General features: G+C 35.6%; 1 protein-coding gene across 2 annotated transcripts in view; it reads left to right on the top strand.

Moving 5' to 3' along the window:
- The window catches only part of MED14 (mediator complex subunit 14), a 61819-nt gene that overhangs the window by 12929 nt on the left and 31629 nt on the right, over positions 1–17261 (top strand). For both annotated transcript variants that reach the window (XM_070291503.1, XM_070291502.1), the window contains exons 4-13: positions 578–751; positions 1379–1508; positions 1973–2101; positions 2423–2530; positions 3266–3398; positions 4149–4299; positions 4775–4886; positions 8950–9075; positions 11380–11458; positions 14830–14989. In XM_070291503.1, coding sequence (XP_070147604.1) covers positions 578–751; positions 1379–1508; positions 1973–2101; positions 2423–2530; positions 3266–3398; positions 4149–4299; positions 4775–4886; positions 8950–9075; positions 11380–11458; positions 14830–14989 — 1302 coding nt within the window. The remainder of the gene's footprint in view (positions 1–577; positions 752–1378; positions 1509–1972; positions 2102–2422; positions 2531–3265; positions 3399–4148; positions 4300–4774; positions 4887–8949; positions 9076–11379; positions 11459–14829; positions 14990–17261) is intronic.

Here is a 17261-nt window from a genome sequence, read left to right as displayed (position 1 = left end):
CTAGATCTCATAATGGGCAATGTTTACTGAGTGTTTTATATGTTCTAGGTACTGTTCTAAAGGTTTCATATGCATAAACTCTTAATCCTCAGAACAACCTTATGAGAGGGAGAAAACCATCTCCATTTTATATTGAAAAAACGGAGGCACAGAGAGAAAGTAACTTGTCCAAGGTTACAGGGCTAATAAATTGCAGAATTAAAATTGAGACCAAGGCAGTCTGGGTCCAGGAGTCCATGCATTTATATCTACTTTATTACCAGTCAACTCTAGAAATCTGTAAGAGAAAAAGCATTTCATTCTATTTATTTTCCCTGACTTGTCATATGTATGTGTAATGTTAAGGATGGAGAAATGAATTGGGAAACCTTTTATTTAAATTGATAGAAAATATACTGATTTTTAAAACTATTTCTTCTTTCCTCAAATTAGTGGAAAATTTTTTGATGAAATATTTTGACGTATGGAAAAGCTATATTATTTCTTAAGGTTTACTTTGGAATCAATAAATGATATATAAAGTGAAAGGTGGCTAGTTTTCAAGGAAGCTTAATGCGATTTACCTTTTGCTTTAAAGATGATCTCAAGCTTCTTAGACCAGCAAGCCATCCTGTTTGTGGACACTGCGGATCGCCTGGCCTCGTTAGCTAGAGATGCTCTGGTCCATGCACGCCTCCCTAGTTTTGCCATCCCATATGCTATTGATGTACTGACGACTGGGTCTTATCCACGGCTGCCAACCTGCATCAGGGTAAGTGTGTTCCCATCCCCCCAAAATTGAAGGCTTTGGCATTAGATTCTAGAATATTGATAAGTAGCCCAGTCCCCCCCCCAAAAAAAAACTGTTCTCTGTTTTAAATATTTCATGTAGTTTGTTTTTTCTCTCATTAAAATTTTGGGGAGGGGAGATGTTGAAATAAATTGGAGCCAGAACATGAGTAGCTATCAAAATGAGTTATGTATTCATTTAGGTGAGGGTGAACAGAATTGCGAAGGTGACATCTATTTCAGATGTGAAAATAGGGCACACTGTTGCTTTTTGGAAGTGTCTTTTATAAAATTTGTTGCAGTTGTTTATTCACTCGGTGCTATTGTATTTTATACTTCTGGGAAGTGGTAGAAATCTAGTGACATTAAGTTGGTTTCATGAATAGAGCATGAAGAAGATTGTGTTGCATTGTTATCTTAGCCAGGCGACTGGTGGAATCATTGACACTCTAATACATGATAGTAATGGTCACTATTATTGGATGTAGACTGCAGAAATGAGTGTTGAGATTCTCTCGGGTAAGGTAAGAAAGTACTGTGTTAGGGCAGGCGCAGGTAAAAATTATGTCTCTTTGTACATTATTTCTAAATCACTTGAACACTTTTGTAGGATAAAATTATTCCTCCAGACCCAATTACAAAAATTGAGAAACAAGCTACACTTCACCAGCTGAACCAGATTCTTAGACATCGGCTTGTAACCACGGATCTTCCTCCTCAGTTAGCAAATCTTACAGTTGGTATGTGCTTGGAATATATTTTTAAAGAATTGACTTGTTAGAATATTTTTAAAATCAGCTTTTGGGAGTTTTATCTTTTAAAATATCATTATGAAGTCTTTACCTACAATCTTGGTGGTGTTTAAAACTGTAATTTGTGCCATATCATTTCACTGTATCTGGAAATACAGTGCTGGTATTTGAAGCTGAGAAGAGGGCAAGATCACCTGGGGCTGGAGGAGAGCCTGGGTCCTAGAGTTGAGCCTCAGTATTGTTCCTTGATGTTTAGAAGAGTTGCCTTTGATTTCTTGATGACCTGGAAGCTGGCTACTGTTAATGCAGGAAATACTGAATTGTTTGAACACTTATGAAAAAATCTTCAATCTATTTAAGATTTCTTGTGAGCAAGACTGAAAAATTCTAGGTTAGCAGGAGGAGGCTGCTTATTTTCTAGCAAAGTAGACTTCTCCTTCTTCTTCTAAAAGCAAATGGCCGAGTGAAGTTTCGAGTTGAAGGAGAATTTGAAGCCACCTTGACTGTGATGGGAGATGACCCTGATGTTCCATGGCGTCTTCTCAAGCTAGAAATTCTAGTTGAGGATAAGGAAACAGGAGGTAAATCATAAATACCGATTTAAATCATAAGTATTGATTTAAATGTTGGATATTTTTATGTTATTGATACATTCTTGCAGAATAATACATGTGTTTAACAATTTATCCTATAATTTGAAACAGATTTTACGATACTCATAACTCCCTACTAACCACAAAGGTTTCAGTGTTTCTGTAGTATAATCAGTAATATTCATACATAGATAATTTCAGGTTTTTTTTTTAACTTATCGTTAGTGAGTATACTTTTCCTTAGTTGGTCTATGACACAGTCTGGACACTTTTCTGAATAACCGCCTTCTTTTTTCCCACCAATGGAAGATGGACGAGCCTTGGTTCATAGTATGCAGATCAACTTTATCCATCAACTGGTACAATCTAGGCTCTTTGCTGATGAGAAACCTCTTCAGGACATGTACAACTGCCTGCGTATCCTTCTGAAATTTGAGCCCTGTATTCGTGAAGAATTTGTATCCCTCCACTGCCAATACACTTCCGTGGTGGCTCAGTGGTAAAGAACTCACCTGCCAGTGTGGGAGATGTGGGTTCCATCCCTGGGTCAGAAGGATCCCCTGGAGGAGGAAATGGCAACCCACTCCAGTATTCTTGCCTGGGAAATCCAATGGACAGAGGAGACTGGTGTGCTGCAGTCCATGGGGTCGCAAGAGAGTCGGACATGACCATCCCTCAGCATACACGTTTCCATTTGCCTCTAGTCCTGAACTGGAGCAGCTTAAACTCTCTCCCTTACCCTTTCAGGGTGGAAATGGGGCTTGGGAACTGGCCAGTGTAAAGAATAATGGTAGATCTTTTTTTTTTTTTGAACCAAGCTTTTCATTTTACTCTTGACTTTGCAGGTAAAAATTTTAAATAATGAGGTAGAAATAGTACTCTTTGGAGAGAAAAAATAGTACTATTTGGTCTACCCATATTCTCTAAACTATGATGAATTAAGGGGTAACCTGAACCTTATGTTTTGTTTATATTGGTTCAAAATTAAATGTAAAGCCTTTTTCTAAAATTATGTCCCAAATTGCACACATATATCACTGGAGAAATAAAATGGTCAACTTTTGGGGAATAGAGCATTTGTTATATGAAGTTTGCTTATACTTCTTTGGCTGTTGTAGTAATAAATTAGATTTGCTTAATGAGATCCATCAGATTCTTTCTGCTTATCACTTCAGTTGGAAGTGCTACATTCTCAAACTCTAATGTTAATCCGAGAGCGGTGGGGAGACCTTGTACAGGTGGAAAGGTATCATGCAGGAAAGTGCCTCTCCCTCTCAGTTTGGAAGTAAGTAAAGTTGATTCTGGGGTCATGCAATGACTGTAAATAATCTTTGTTTCTCCTTTTCTCTCATGCATCTGATTTTCTGTATATCTAGCAACCTGAATTTGTACGGTAAGGTCCCATGGTATCATAAACCACATAGGACGGCCATAATTAGCACCTTTCTTAGAACATGGCATGTTTTAAATATGTAGATATTTGTCTGTTTGTACTAAAACTTACTATTCTTAAAAGATTAGATTACTCTGGCTTCAAACCAGATTGCTAACAGACCAGTAGGTTAAATTACTGGGTATCATTTTTTAAAAATTCTTGCCAGTCACAATGTTATATATATATTTTTTTGATGACCAAGAGACAACAATGTTATATTTTGAATTGTCCTTTTTACAAACTTTTGGGGAAGGTCAGTTATCAGACTTATAATCTTCTATTCTGCATTTGAACTTTGCTTGGTTTTCATTTTCTGTAAAGGAATCAGAGGTGAATAGGCACTACTTAGAGACAGTTTATTTTGTTTGGTGATTTTTTTAATGTGTATATGTGTTTTTAATTCTATGTGTATTTTTTTTTAATGTAGATCATATTGTGTTGGATTACAGAATAGCTGTCTTCCCAATATTAATATTCCCTCAACAAAGAGTGAGGGCCTGCCATGTTCTAGACTTTGGATAAGGTGCACAGTAGAATCTCTCTTATTCCAGAAGTTAACAGATTGTTGGAAAAAATTCTTAATATTCTTTTTCTCTTTAGTCAACAGGTTCTTGGGAGAAAAACAGGGACAGCATCTGTTCACAAAGTTACAATTAAAATTGATGAGAATGATGCCTCCAAGCCTTTACAGATTTTTCATGATCCTCCTTTGCCAGCTTCTGATTCCAAATTAGTTGAAAGAGCCATGAAGGTAAAAGAACACAATATATTTTAATATTGGCTTGATTAAATGAATATAATGTAACTTATTTCTACTTAATCTTTTAGCATAAATTCTTTAAAATATCTAATGGTTCCTAAAACCCTTTATGAAACTTATTGTTAATGAATGTTATGCTGGTAGGTTTGTTGTGGTTGTTTTAACATCTAATATGGTAAGGTATAATTTTTAAGATATTCTTTCAAATTTTTTAATTTAGATCAGATCACCATTTTAATTTTTGTTAAGATCTGCCATTTAATCACTATGATAACTATGATTAAGTGTCTTGATCTATACTTGCCAGATGTTAACTATAGCCTTTAAGCTATCAGTACCATTGTTTTAAGTTTGCTTTCTTTTTTGATTCTAAAAGGAAGTATCTTGAAGCATAGTAATCTACTCTCAGACTTTTAAAGTAAAAATGTTCAAATTGTACATAACGATTCTGTTCTTGTTTATGCAGATTGATCATTTATCAATAGAAAAACTCCTGATTGACAGTGTCCATGCACGAGCTCATCAGAAGCTTCAGGAACTGAAGGCCATTCTTAGAGGCGTCAATGCTAATGAAAACTGTAGGTTCTTTTAAATTGACATTTCTGGGGCTTTCCAGGTGGCCCTAGCGGTAAAGAATCCAGCTGCCAATGCAGGAGGCATAAAGAGATGTGGGTTCAATCCCTGGATAGGAAAGATCCTCTGGAGGGAGGGCATGGCAACCCACTCTAGTGTTCTTACCGGGAGAATCCCATGGACAGAGGAGCTTGACAGGAAGCAATTTAGCATGCATGTCTTTCTTTTGTTTAAATTAGCATCTGCTTTTATTTTATGAAGAGTCTTTTTTTAAATGACTTTTTTCCCTGATGTATTGATTTTGTTGTAAAAGCTGGGCATTTCTGCCTTTTAATTTGTGATCTATCAAGCTTGTCCTAATTTTCTCCTTACTTCTTTCTCATTTAGCTTGACCTTATTTTTGAAATGTATGCATATTGACTCTGCCTAAAACTTCCCTATTGAAACAGAAGCTAACTTAACATTTTAATATGAATCTCATCCTTCTAATTTTCCTTCTAAAAGGTTAATAAGGCAGCTTTGCAAATATTTATAATGTGTTTATAAAATATGCCTCTTTGAAATGAAGCTAAATTTATCCCATGTCTTCAAAATAATTTTTTTAAATTGGTAATATATCAACAGAGTTCAAAATAAGAAATACAGGTGTACACAGAGTGAAAAATCTTCTAATTACCTAGTATATTCAGAGCGTTAGGAGACGAATGGTCAGTCATTTAGAAAGTAAGTGTTTTCATTTCAGGAATACAGTTTCCAGTATCATGATGAGAACATTTACTATCCCAACCCCAATTGTTTTTGAGTGGTATTACCTTGTGCCCATAGTATTTTCACAGTCTTAATTTTTCTAATTCTAATTTCAGTTTTTTCAAAATAGTATCATTGGGATTGTAGAAATTTGGGGTTTATGATCTTCTGATAGGCTCTGGTTTACTTTAGTATCATCTGTAAACAAGGCTTAGTAAGTAAAAAAAAAGCTCAGTATGATTGCCTGGGGGATATTTAAATTACTTTGAAAAATGAACTCTGAAAAGGTGTTTATCTGGGAATAATTTTTTGTGTTTTTCAAGGAAGTTGTGAAGATTTTTCTTGAGTTGCACTTTGTAGCGATATCACTGCTTAAGTAGTCAGAAGATGTTGGTATAGCTGCTCATGTGCTCTTGAACAAGTCACTTAAATTCTCTGGGCCTTATTTCTCCTCATCTGTATTTGAGGGTGTTACTCCAGGCTCTTCCTGAATCTCTGATTCTAGTAGGAGTGTACTATAGCAGTGGTTTTCAAGCCCCGTGAGTCTGTTGAGTCCTCAGTGTTAGAGAAGGGTGCTTTGGAGACTTAAGTTTTGGAGGAGAGGGAGGATCTTGCATGTGAGGTTGGGCCCCTCAGTCCTACTTGAATCAGAGCAGTTCTGGAAATGAGGAAAAGGTCTGACTCACCATTTTAGGACATATGCTTTAAGTTTTTTTTTTTTTTAAATTCACGTTCACGCATTTATACACAGCGTAACCTCACTTGATCGCTTTTGTGATGGGAAAGCATGCTTTAGTCAGATCCTTTGCTGGGACGAGGGGCCATAGTCTGTTCTGGGAATCTCTTCGTGCAGTAACCCTTCATTAGCTGTCTTTTCTTCCAGCTCCTCACTAGGATACGCGAGGAAATTAGTCGCTCAGAGAATGGAGCATTTCAAGAAAGGGCTAGAGAGAGCACAGACTGCAGGTTTTGCATAGCCCAAGGGGTAGTGTGTGGTTTCTTGAGGGTGGGAGATAGGGGTGAGATAGTCTTAGGGGAGAGTAGGCAAGACTTTTGGAGAGAAATTTTTAAAAGGCAATGTAAGGCACTAAAGGTAACTTGTCCTGCCGCTCCTTCTCAGCATCACCTGACTCGAGGAAGCCAGGATGCTCTCCCTCGAGTTGTCCTCTGTCAGCGCCAGATTCAGGGTCTCGAGATCAGTTTCAGAAGCTGTGAACCACACACAGCAATTCCTAATGGGGCTTAATTGCTTCTCTTAGTTTTCCCACTTTGTATTACTATCTATTGGTCCATTCCTCTTGTCCTCAGTAAACAGGGAGAAATGAAAGAGGAGATGTGTGTATATTCCTGCTGCAGGAAAAAGTAGTGTGCAGCCTGGTTATCTTGCACAGCCTTTAATTATTTCTTTATAAGTTTCTCCGTTAAAACCTGTAGCCTTTAAATGCTTAGGGCCTTAACGTATTTTATCAGTATTTTCTGTAAAGAAAAATACAGACACTGGTAACCATAAAATATGTTCAGAGATACATATGAACATATTTTCTGTTAATATCTTTTGGACTGTGTTCTCTGTATTCTCTGATTCCCTGTTGTTTCAAAAATATTTAATTTTGTTAATTAGATTGAAATTATCATTGTTATCCCAATTGTCAAGAGTTAGTTTTACTCTATTACTACACTTTAAAAATAGTTTTGCTTTAAAGAATACCTTCCTAACCTATTAGGATTTAAGACGTACAGATGTGTTTTAAAAATCAGCAAGTCTGCTTCAAGTCTGTAAGCACTTTTAAAATTTTTCACGTTAATTTGAATATAGAATATTGTAAAAGAAATTCCTGTTTGTGCCTTTCTGTCCTGTTTTTTTGTTTTTGTTTTAGGTGAGAGTTAAGCTGGACCTGCATGTTAAAGATTTGTATGCAAATACATTAGATATACTTGAAAGCAGTTAGTTTTCATCTGATTAAATATGTTTCCTGCAATCTTTTTTGCTTTAGTAATTTGTATAGATAGCACCAATGGCAACACTTCCCATTTTACTTGTTGCAGACTATATAGCGGGAGGTTTTGGTTTTTTCCTTTGGTTCAGAAAGGAATACAGATAATGTATATTATTGAGCACTTTGCTTTTCAAAGCACCCTTACAAGCTTGTCATTGCTTCTTCCTGAGAACCCATGGTGTGGACAGGAAGATGTCTTTGCCCTTCTTTAATGAAGTAGCATAGAGAAGTCACCCCTGGTGAAAGGCTGAGCCTACATTACCACTCTCCTCACTGCCTGCCTGCCTTCTGCACTGTAGTTCTAGAGGAATGTGGTAACCAGGAGAGCCTATTCCTTTTGCAGGTCATCAGTCTGATTAGCGCACGGTGGGTGTGCTTTCAGTACTTTGCTTCCCTACTGGATTTTGTTATGTTAACTTGTGAGATTAAGGAGAAAGATAATTGGGCCTGGTGGAAATACTTTGAAACTCTAGAATGAGTATTGGGAATTTGTGTTTAGTAGTTTGCCTCTGTTCTTATTTTATCTGTGACTTGAAAATGAGGTACATAAATAACTTGAAAAAACTTTGTCCTATATAATAAATAATGCTTAATAGCTTTCAAATGTTTTTTAAATATATGGGCCCTAATTGCCAGAAAAATCTCTCTTTATGAAGAATGGCATTAAAAATATTTAGGTTGTGAATGAAATATACTTTATTTACCAAACAACTTTTTTCCCCCACTATATCAAAAAGGGACTTCCCTGGTGGCTCAGATGGTAAAGAATCCGCCTGCAATGCAGGAGACCTGGGTTCAATCCCTGGGTTGGGAAGATTCCCTGGAGGAGGGCATGGCAACCTACTCCAGTATTCTTGCCTGGAGAATCCCCTGGAGAATGGACAGAGGAGCCTGGTGGGTTACAGTCCATGGGGTTGCAAAGACACGACTGAGCAATCAAGCACTCATATCAAAAAGAAAATCCTTGAAATTAGCTTATTCGTAATTACTGACTGAAAGCAAAGCTAGAACATACCTCATTGATAAGGTTAAATTTTCATTAGCTATTTTAACCTTTTTAAAGGAATCTTGGAGGGTTTTTTTTTTTTTTTGGCCATAGTATTTGGGATGGGTATGTTTGTTTCAGGTCACCTTGTAGGTTACATTCTTCCTTTGAATTATTAATTGACATAATAGTACTAATTTAGGTTAGCAAAGTTATGTCTTTTCTCTAACATTCAGAACATTTCAGTGGTTGGTTTGTTTCTACTTGCTGAGAAATATATATATATTTTTTGGGGGGGAAATATTCAGATAGAAATATAATTAATTTTTAACTTTGCAGCTTCCATAGAGACTGCACTTCCAGCTCTTGTTGTTCCCATCTTGGAGCCCTGTGGTAATTCAGAGTGTCTACATATTTTTGTCGATTTGCATTCTGGAATGTTCCAGTTGATGCTTTATGGACTTGGTAAGTTACTAAATGATAGACTCACTCAGTATAAAGAAAAATATTTTTAACAAAAGCAGAATAAAAATTTTTGCCATTAGGTATTGGGAAGGGTGGTATAAACAGTATATAGAAAGTAGATATGGAAGAAATAACTGACTGGTGTCTTTTCCTTGGGGCCCATTTTAACTCTCTTGTACAAGAAGTTAAACTTCCCAATATGAAGTCCATTCATGTTGTTTCTCTTATGTAAAAGTAATAATGTTGATGGCTGATCTTTTCTTAGATTAACTGTTTTACCACTAATAGTTGGGTGTCATGGAGAAGACTACAATCTAATGTCATTTGTGACTGAAGAACAAATTTATGATAGTATAAATATCTCAAGATGACTTGAATACAGAATCCTGGAGGAAAGAATTTTTTTTTTTTTTTCCTGGCTTAAACACAATAGAAATTGAAATTTGATTTCTGGCATTTTCTGTTACCAAGTTGGTGTTCTGAAATGATGAAACACTGGAAACTTAGTGTTTTTGTGTTGCTAATGATATAGTATTCTTGAATATGTTAGCACATTTCCCATTTGAAATTAGTTTTAAGCCAGATTTATGAAAATAAAAATCCTTTCTGGTTATATTACATGGCTATAAAGATAGGTTTTTCTATGAACTGCTCATGGGAAAAACTGGCCTCACTACTTTGAATTACATCACATTTATGATGGCTAAATGATAAGTGACATGTTAGGAAATTGTTCTTCAAAACTTTAATGGTTTTCTTGATAATTAAAATAGTACATACTCATATAAGTAGAAAAACTAAATGTGTAAAAATGAGAGAAGCAGTAAACAGTTGCCTGTTGGTAATCATTGTTTTTAAGGGATGTATGCTTGTCTTAGCTCAGGCTGCCATAACAGAGAACCACAGAATGGGTGACTTAAACAACAGAAATTTATTTTCTCACAGTTTTGGAGATTGGAAGTATGAGATAAGGTTGCCAGCATGGTCAAGTTATGGTAAGAGCTCTCTTCCTGGCTTATAGTTGTCAGCCTTCTTGCTGTGTCCTCACATGGCAGGAAGAGAGAGAGAGAGAGCAAGCTCTCTGGTGTCTCTATAAGGGCACTAATCTTATATGAGGCCCCCACCCTCATGACCTTATCCAAACCTAATTATCTCCCAAAGGCTCCACCTCTGAACACTATCACATTAGGAGCTAGGGCTTCAACATATGAATTTGGGAGGATGCAATTCAGTCCATGGACTTCCCAGGTGGCTCAGTGGTAAAAGAATCCACCTCCCAATGCAGGAGATGCAGATTCAATCCCTGAGTCGGGAAGATCCCCTGGAGAAGGAAATGGCAACCAACTCCAGCATTCTTGCCTGGGAAATCTCATGGACAGAAGAGCCTGGCAGGCTACAGTCCATGGGGTCACAGAGTGAGACACGGCTGACAGAGCACACACACAATTCAGCCCATAGCAGTGCTCTTCTAATTTTTTCTCTACTTTTTTTTTTAGTTGAAATCATTTTATATTTTGCTTTTTGTTCAACATTCTTTTTCTGAATATATGTATTTTATTGAAGTATAGTTGACTTAGTGTTTCAGGTGCACAGCAAGGTGATTTAGTTATACATTTACACATGTATTATTTTTGAAATTATTTTCCATTATAGGTTATTATGAGATATTGACTATAGTTCCATGTGTATACAGTAAACTTTTGTTGCTTGTTGCATATCTATTTTATTAAATTAGAAATCTAGCATTCTATTCAACATTCTATTATTAGCATTTTCTCATGTCATTAAAAATTCTAAGTGACATATAGCAAGCTAATCTTCAGCCAACAGCTCTTGCTTATTTAGCAAGCTAATCTTCAACCAACAGCTCTTGCTTATGCCAGAGATCATTTGTGTTTAATAAATAAGCATTTTAATGAAGTTTTATAGTTTTTGTAATTTTTAAAATTCTAAGTCTAGTGATACTATGAGTTTTAAATACATACACATTTATAATGTTAACTAACTAGACTAAGAGTTTGGGTAATTAAAATATGGGCAAATAATTTAATGTATTTGTTACTCATTCTTCCTGCTAATGTACACTTGCTATTAATTATCTTAACTATAACTCTCCCTAAAAATTAAAGACGGAAAACAAATTAGATTAATTTATGCCTCATAATGCATTATCATTTAGCTTTTCTCTAACTTAAAATAACACTACTTTCTGCCTGAAACAGTAACTTTCATTTAAATTTTGGGTTACCTGGATATCTTGTGTCTCGTGTAAGCCATTAATTAATGAAGTGCTTTATGCTATAGACCAAGCCACACTGGATGACATGGAGAAGTCTGTGAATGATGATATGAAACGGATCATTCCTTGGATTCAACAACTTAAGTAAGGCTATTTATTTAGCTCAGAACTAAAAATGGAAACTTACTTTGACAAGATATATTTTCTTCCCCATCATTATTCTTGATCAGCCACTATCCTTAATATTTATGATGTGAAACTTGAGCCCCTTTTGGTACTGAGAATCTAAATTTTCTTGAATTAGGTCTGAGATGGCAGTGCTTCATGTCAAATTCCTCTCAAAAGCAAATATAGGTATGAAGGGCATGACACTCAACTTTGATTCCTTGTCATGTTATCTCCTGTATAAGCACTCTACAAATCACTTACACAATGAATTTTATTGTATCTAGTGTTCTGTGCAGTAGATTCTTCCTAGGATAATCTTCATGGTATGAATCGACCAGCTGATACTTTCAGAGTAGTCGTCTGCTTCATTCAGTTTGTCTCAGAATTCTTTGAATGCTTTAGACTGTTACACTAAATAAAATTGAAAATGATGCTAGAGATAATTGTTTGAGGTTTCATTCCCACCCTGGTACACAAAGGTATCATTATGGCAACTCTTTAAATCAGTAAATCAGTAAAACAGAATTCCAAGGAATAAAAATAAATATCAGAGATTAAAACCAAACTGGCAAATGGTGTGGTGGGGGTGGGGCAGACTGTTCAGTGGGATTTTAATACTTAAGTCTTAATAGTTCACATCTTGCATAATTTGAGGTTGTTGGGCAGTTCCAGCTAGTAGAAATATAGCCTAAAACCAAAGACATCAAGTCCCAAAAGCTTTAAACTTATCAAATATGTACCTGTACTTAAACTCACATTATTTATAGGAAAGGTCTGTCACTTATAATGCCTGTCAGATGATCTTTGATCAGTTTATCACTAATCTGTCATGGGACATTAATTTTTTGAAATAACTTTATTTAAATAAAATTTGCATAGCATAAACTTCAATTGTTTTAAGTGTACCATTCAATGTCTTGTCATAAATTTACTGAGTTTTGTAACAGCCATAACCACAATCCAGTCTCAGAACACTTAACATTTCTATTGCCTCAAAAAGATGCTCGTTTACGGTTAATCCCCATTCCCAGCCTCACCCCAAGCAACTATGAATCTGCTTTCTGTTTTTGTAGATTTTCCCTTTCTGAACATTTCATAAAAATGGAATCATAAAGTATGTGGTCTTCTGTGACTGGCTTCTTTCATTTAGCGTAATGATTCCAGATTCAACCATGTTGAAGCATGTACCAATTCTTCATTCCTTTTTATGCTTAACTAACATTCCATGGTATGACTAGGCCACCTTTTATTTATTCATTCATCATTTGATGGACATTTGAATTGCTTCCACTTTTTGACTCTTACGAATAATGCAGCTGTGACTATTCATGTGCAAATATATGTGTGCACTTTGCATTCCACTAGGAGTGGAATTATTTAAGAAGCTACCATACTAGTTTCCAAAGTAACTGTACCATTTTACAGTCACTTCAAACAGTGTATGAGGGTTTCCATTTCTCTACATCCTTGTCAGCCTTTGTTACTGTCTTTGACCATAGCCACCCTAGTGAGTATGACGAGGTATGACTGTGGTTTTAATTTATATTTTCTAGGGACTGTTAGTATTGGGAATCTGTTCATGTGATTAATTTTTTTAATAATATTCACTGAGAACAAATTCTAGGAAAAAAGAAATGAAAAAACATGTTCAAAATATAAGCCCCAATTTTTTATTAGAGTCAACAGTCATAAAATTGCATTGCAATAAATAAGGTCAGAACAAAAAATAATAAAAAAATTCAAAGTCTGTACATTTTTCATTGAAAGTACACATGTATAGACAAGTTACTCATCACTTAAACTTTTTGTTCCACAAAGTCATAACAAAAAAGTTGAGTGAAATAGCAATTCCTTATGTGCTCTGAAAGAATATCTTGCATTTATTATTCATGTTTAATGTGGCAAAAGAGCTTCTGGTTTGTTGTAACTAATCTAAGTTGGATTGGTGATGATAATTACAGGAGATAATGTTTATCTTAAATGTTTCTGTGTTTTTTAAAAAATAACATACATAGTAGAGATACCAGTCTCACAAAATATGTTGATAAGACTGGAAGTAGAGATTTGAAAGCAATTGTGGCAAGTTCAGGGTATTTGTTTTTAACTGTCTTCCAAAATGAAGTATGTTTTGGTATATTTAAAAAATTTATCGTCATTCCTTTATTAATAGTTCTAGCAATTGATCCTGTGAAGCTATAGTTAAATTTGTTTTTCAGTATAAAAAAGCAGTGTTCAGATTTTATACATTTTTGGGGTAATAGTTTTCAAACTGCTCTTAAAATATTACACATTAACTATGGGGTTCAGATGGTAAAGCGTCTGCCCGCAATGCGGGAGACCCGGGTTCGATTCCTGGGTCGGGAAGATCCCCTGGAGAAGGAAATGGCAACCCACTCCAGCACTCTCGCCTGGAAAATCCCATGGACGGAGGAGCCTGATAGGCTACAGTCCATGGGGTCGCAAAGAGTCGGACACGACTGAGCGACTTCAGTTCACTTCACTTCTTCTTACTGCACATAGCTAGCACGCACTTTGTATCACATAGCTCATCACTCAAATGCAACAGCACCCAAACTGGTCTGTACCCTATTATGTAAGACAAGCCAACTGATCATGAGCTTGGATGTTGTGGCATTGTTATATTGCTATGAAAAGCTTCTAAATGTGTATTCTTATTTTTTAGTTGTCTCATGGTGGATCAGTGAGTTTGTGTACCTATCATTTTACCTTTTTCACATGTTAATATGATACTGGTCTCTAGGATAGATAACCAGATAAAAGGAATGAGAGAGGTACTACAGTAAAAGCAACAAAGAAATCTAGTGGCTTAACTGAGAGAGGAAGGTAATGAACACTTACTGGCACCTGCTAGACATACCTATCACTTTTATATGAGCAGGATAAAAACTGGAACTGGAGATCTCCAGTGATAACCAGGAAAATGAGATACTTTTATATTTATTTATTGTTCTATTTTGGTTTATAAACACTTCAGGCATTTTATAAAAGATGTTGAGATTAGTTTGTATTGTCTTATAAACCACAGGAGATCTTTCATCTCCTATAATAAACTGATACTTTCTCAGCCTTAATACTAGTGGATTCTACCTTATAACTAATTAAGGTCATTCACACTGCAGTTTAAACTCTTTAAACTAAAATTAGTGGTCCAGTACAAGATTAGAGAAATGATTCATCATTATGGTCATATGTCCTTTTAGTAGTTCGGTTAAGTTTCATATATTAATTGGTTTTTTAGTGGGTTTTAATAATCTATTTGTAAAACAGTAGCACACAGTTAATCAGAAGTCTGATTTTGTGATGTGGATGATCTCTTTTAAACTAAGGTTTTGGCTTGGACAACAGCGTTGCAAACAATCTATAAAACACCTGCCTACAATAACCAGTGAAACATTGCAGCTGTCCAATTATTCGACTCATCCCATAGGAAACCTTTCTAAGAATAAGCTGTTTGTCAGACTTACCCGTCTTCCACAATACTACATTGTAAGTATGCAAAGGGGTGATTTCGGTGATTGAATTCAATAATTCTATTTGTATCTTGAATCATTTATTGTTTAATTTGCAAATGTATTTTTTTATGGGATATTTGAATTTTGTATAATGATTCTGAAGCCAAGAGAGGGGAGAGTTGGTAGGGATGGGGCAGAGAGAAAATCTTATCTGTAGGAAATAATACAATGATTAGGTGGGTTTGGGGAATATAAGGTATGCCCCGTCCCACAACCCAGGATCTGTCCTATAGTGAGGCCTAGTTTCTGCTTGGAATTAGGCATCTCCTCTATGTAAGAAAAAATTTGAAAGCAACTGTTGTGAAGATCTGGAGATGTTTTGGTGTCAGATACACTTGTTTGGTTTTAATCAAATGTTAGCTTGCATAATGCTGCTTTTTAAACATGATGGACTAAATTAGCTTTATTTTCTCATCCTTAATTGAAGGTATATGTATCCATTTTGTTGATTGCATGTACTTTTCAGTACACAGTAAAACCCTCATTTTTTCACCCTTTCTAGATTTTTCTAGTAGTTTCTTTCAGATTATTGAACTGGTTAAAATTTGCAAGAGCTTGAAATATGTACTCATATGTTTCATAAATGTATTTCCTGCATGTAGAAGTTTTTGTGTACACCAAGTAGATACTTTTGGCTAAGATTCTAAGGTGTTTGAAAAACTTAATTCAATGGGAGTGAATTTTTTGAAGCTTTAAGCTGTACTTTTAAAAAGATACTATCATCAAAAGGTACTCTGTGTAGCCTGATATATCTTAAGTTAGGGTTACTTATGTTGACAAATAAGTCTGTCATTGATATGAATTCACTGTTTTCTGAATTGTAAAACCCCAGCTGTGGAGCTGGATTTGGCATGTGACAGGATTGTTGTTTCAGTTCTCCATGTGCTGCCTGATCTACATGTATTTTCTGACTTTATTTAGTATCAACAAAATGCCAGGCTTTCAGTTTCAATAACTAGTGGTTTATTATAAAGCAATAATTTGTTTCACATGGTTTAGACCAAACTGAATGTATATCACGCTTCATCCTTCTCACTTAGGAGTACATAATAGTGGTGAAAACTACCATAGCCTTTAAGAAGAATAGAGGAAAGTCTTATTGCCCTTAAATGTCTTTGCTATTTTACTTTTGCTGGCTTTATTAAGATATAATTTACACACAGTAAAAATTCAGACTTTTAAGTGTCTGGAGTTTAATAAATGCATACAGTTTTGTAACTGCTATCTTAGTAAGACACAGAAGCTATCCGTCACCCCCTAGAATTCTTCATGCTTCCTCTCTATAATCAGACTTTCCGTCTGCTCTCTCTAGTGACCACTGACCTGTTTTTTGTCTCTACAGTTTAGCCTTTCAGTAGTTTCTTTCACTTGGCATAATGCCTTTGATTTTCATCCATATTGTTGTATTTACAATAGTTCATTCTTTTTATTGCTAAGTAGTGTTCCGTGGTATGAATGTATCACAGTTTATTTAGCCTCTCGTCGAAGGCCATCTGTATTGTTTCTAGTTTGGGGCAGTTGTGAATAAAGCTGCTATAAGTATTTGCATATAGATTTTTTTGGTGATTTCTTTTGGATAAGTAAAAGTGGGAATGTTGGGTCACACACTAAGTGTATGTTTGGCTTTATAAGAAACTGCTAAACTGTTTTCCAAAGTGGCCAGACCATTTTGCATTCCTGCCAGCAATACGTGAGAGTTGTAGTTGCTCTGCATTCTTGCCAGTACTTGTTATTGCGATTTTTTTTTTTAAGTTAGCCATTCTGATAGATGTGTAGTGGTATCTTATTGTAGTCTTAATTTACGCTGCCTTGATGACTGATGATATTGAATATCTTTTCATCTGCTGATTTGCTGTCCATATATCTTAGGTGAAGTTCCATTTTACTTTTAATTCATTTCCTCAGTGTTGAGTCTTAGGTGTTGGCCAAACAATTTCCTGAAGAGACTATGTGGGGACATATAGGGTAGAGAGAGGAGAGAGACAGGAACAGAGACAGATAAGTGTGTCTTGGTCAAGAGCCCTGTCCAGTGGCATTTATTTCTCTCACTCAAGTATTTAGGGGACTCTTCTTAAATTTTAGGTAGACCTTGAAAATAGTAAGCCTCTATAGTGAGAGCAAGGTCTCTGGATCCAGACTTCTAAGATCAAAGCGTGAATCTGTTACTTCTCAGCTCTGAGACCTTTGACAATTAATCTAAGCTTTTTGTGCCTAACTTTATCAGAAAAGTGAAGATAAGAATCCCT

This window comes from Ovis canadensis, chromosome X (assembly GCF_042477335.2).
Source record: "Ovis canadensis isolate MfBH-ARS-UI-01 breed Bighorn chromosome X, ARS-UI_OviCan_v2, whole genome shotgun sequence".
Taxonomy (NCBI): domain Eukaryota; kingdom Metazoa; phylum Chordata; class Mammalia; order Artiodactyla; family Bovidae; genus Ovis; species Ovis canadensis.
Note: the sequence above shows the minus strand (reverse complement) of the source record. Positions and strands in the feature narration are given on the sequence as shown.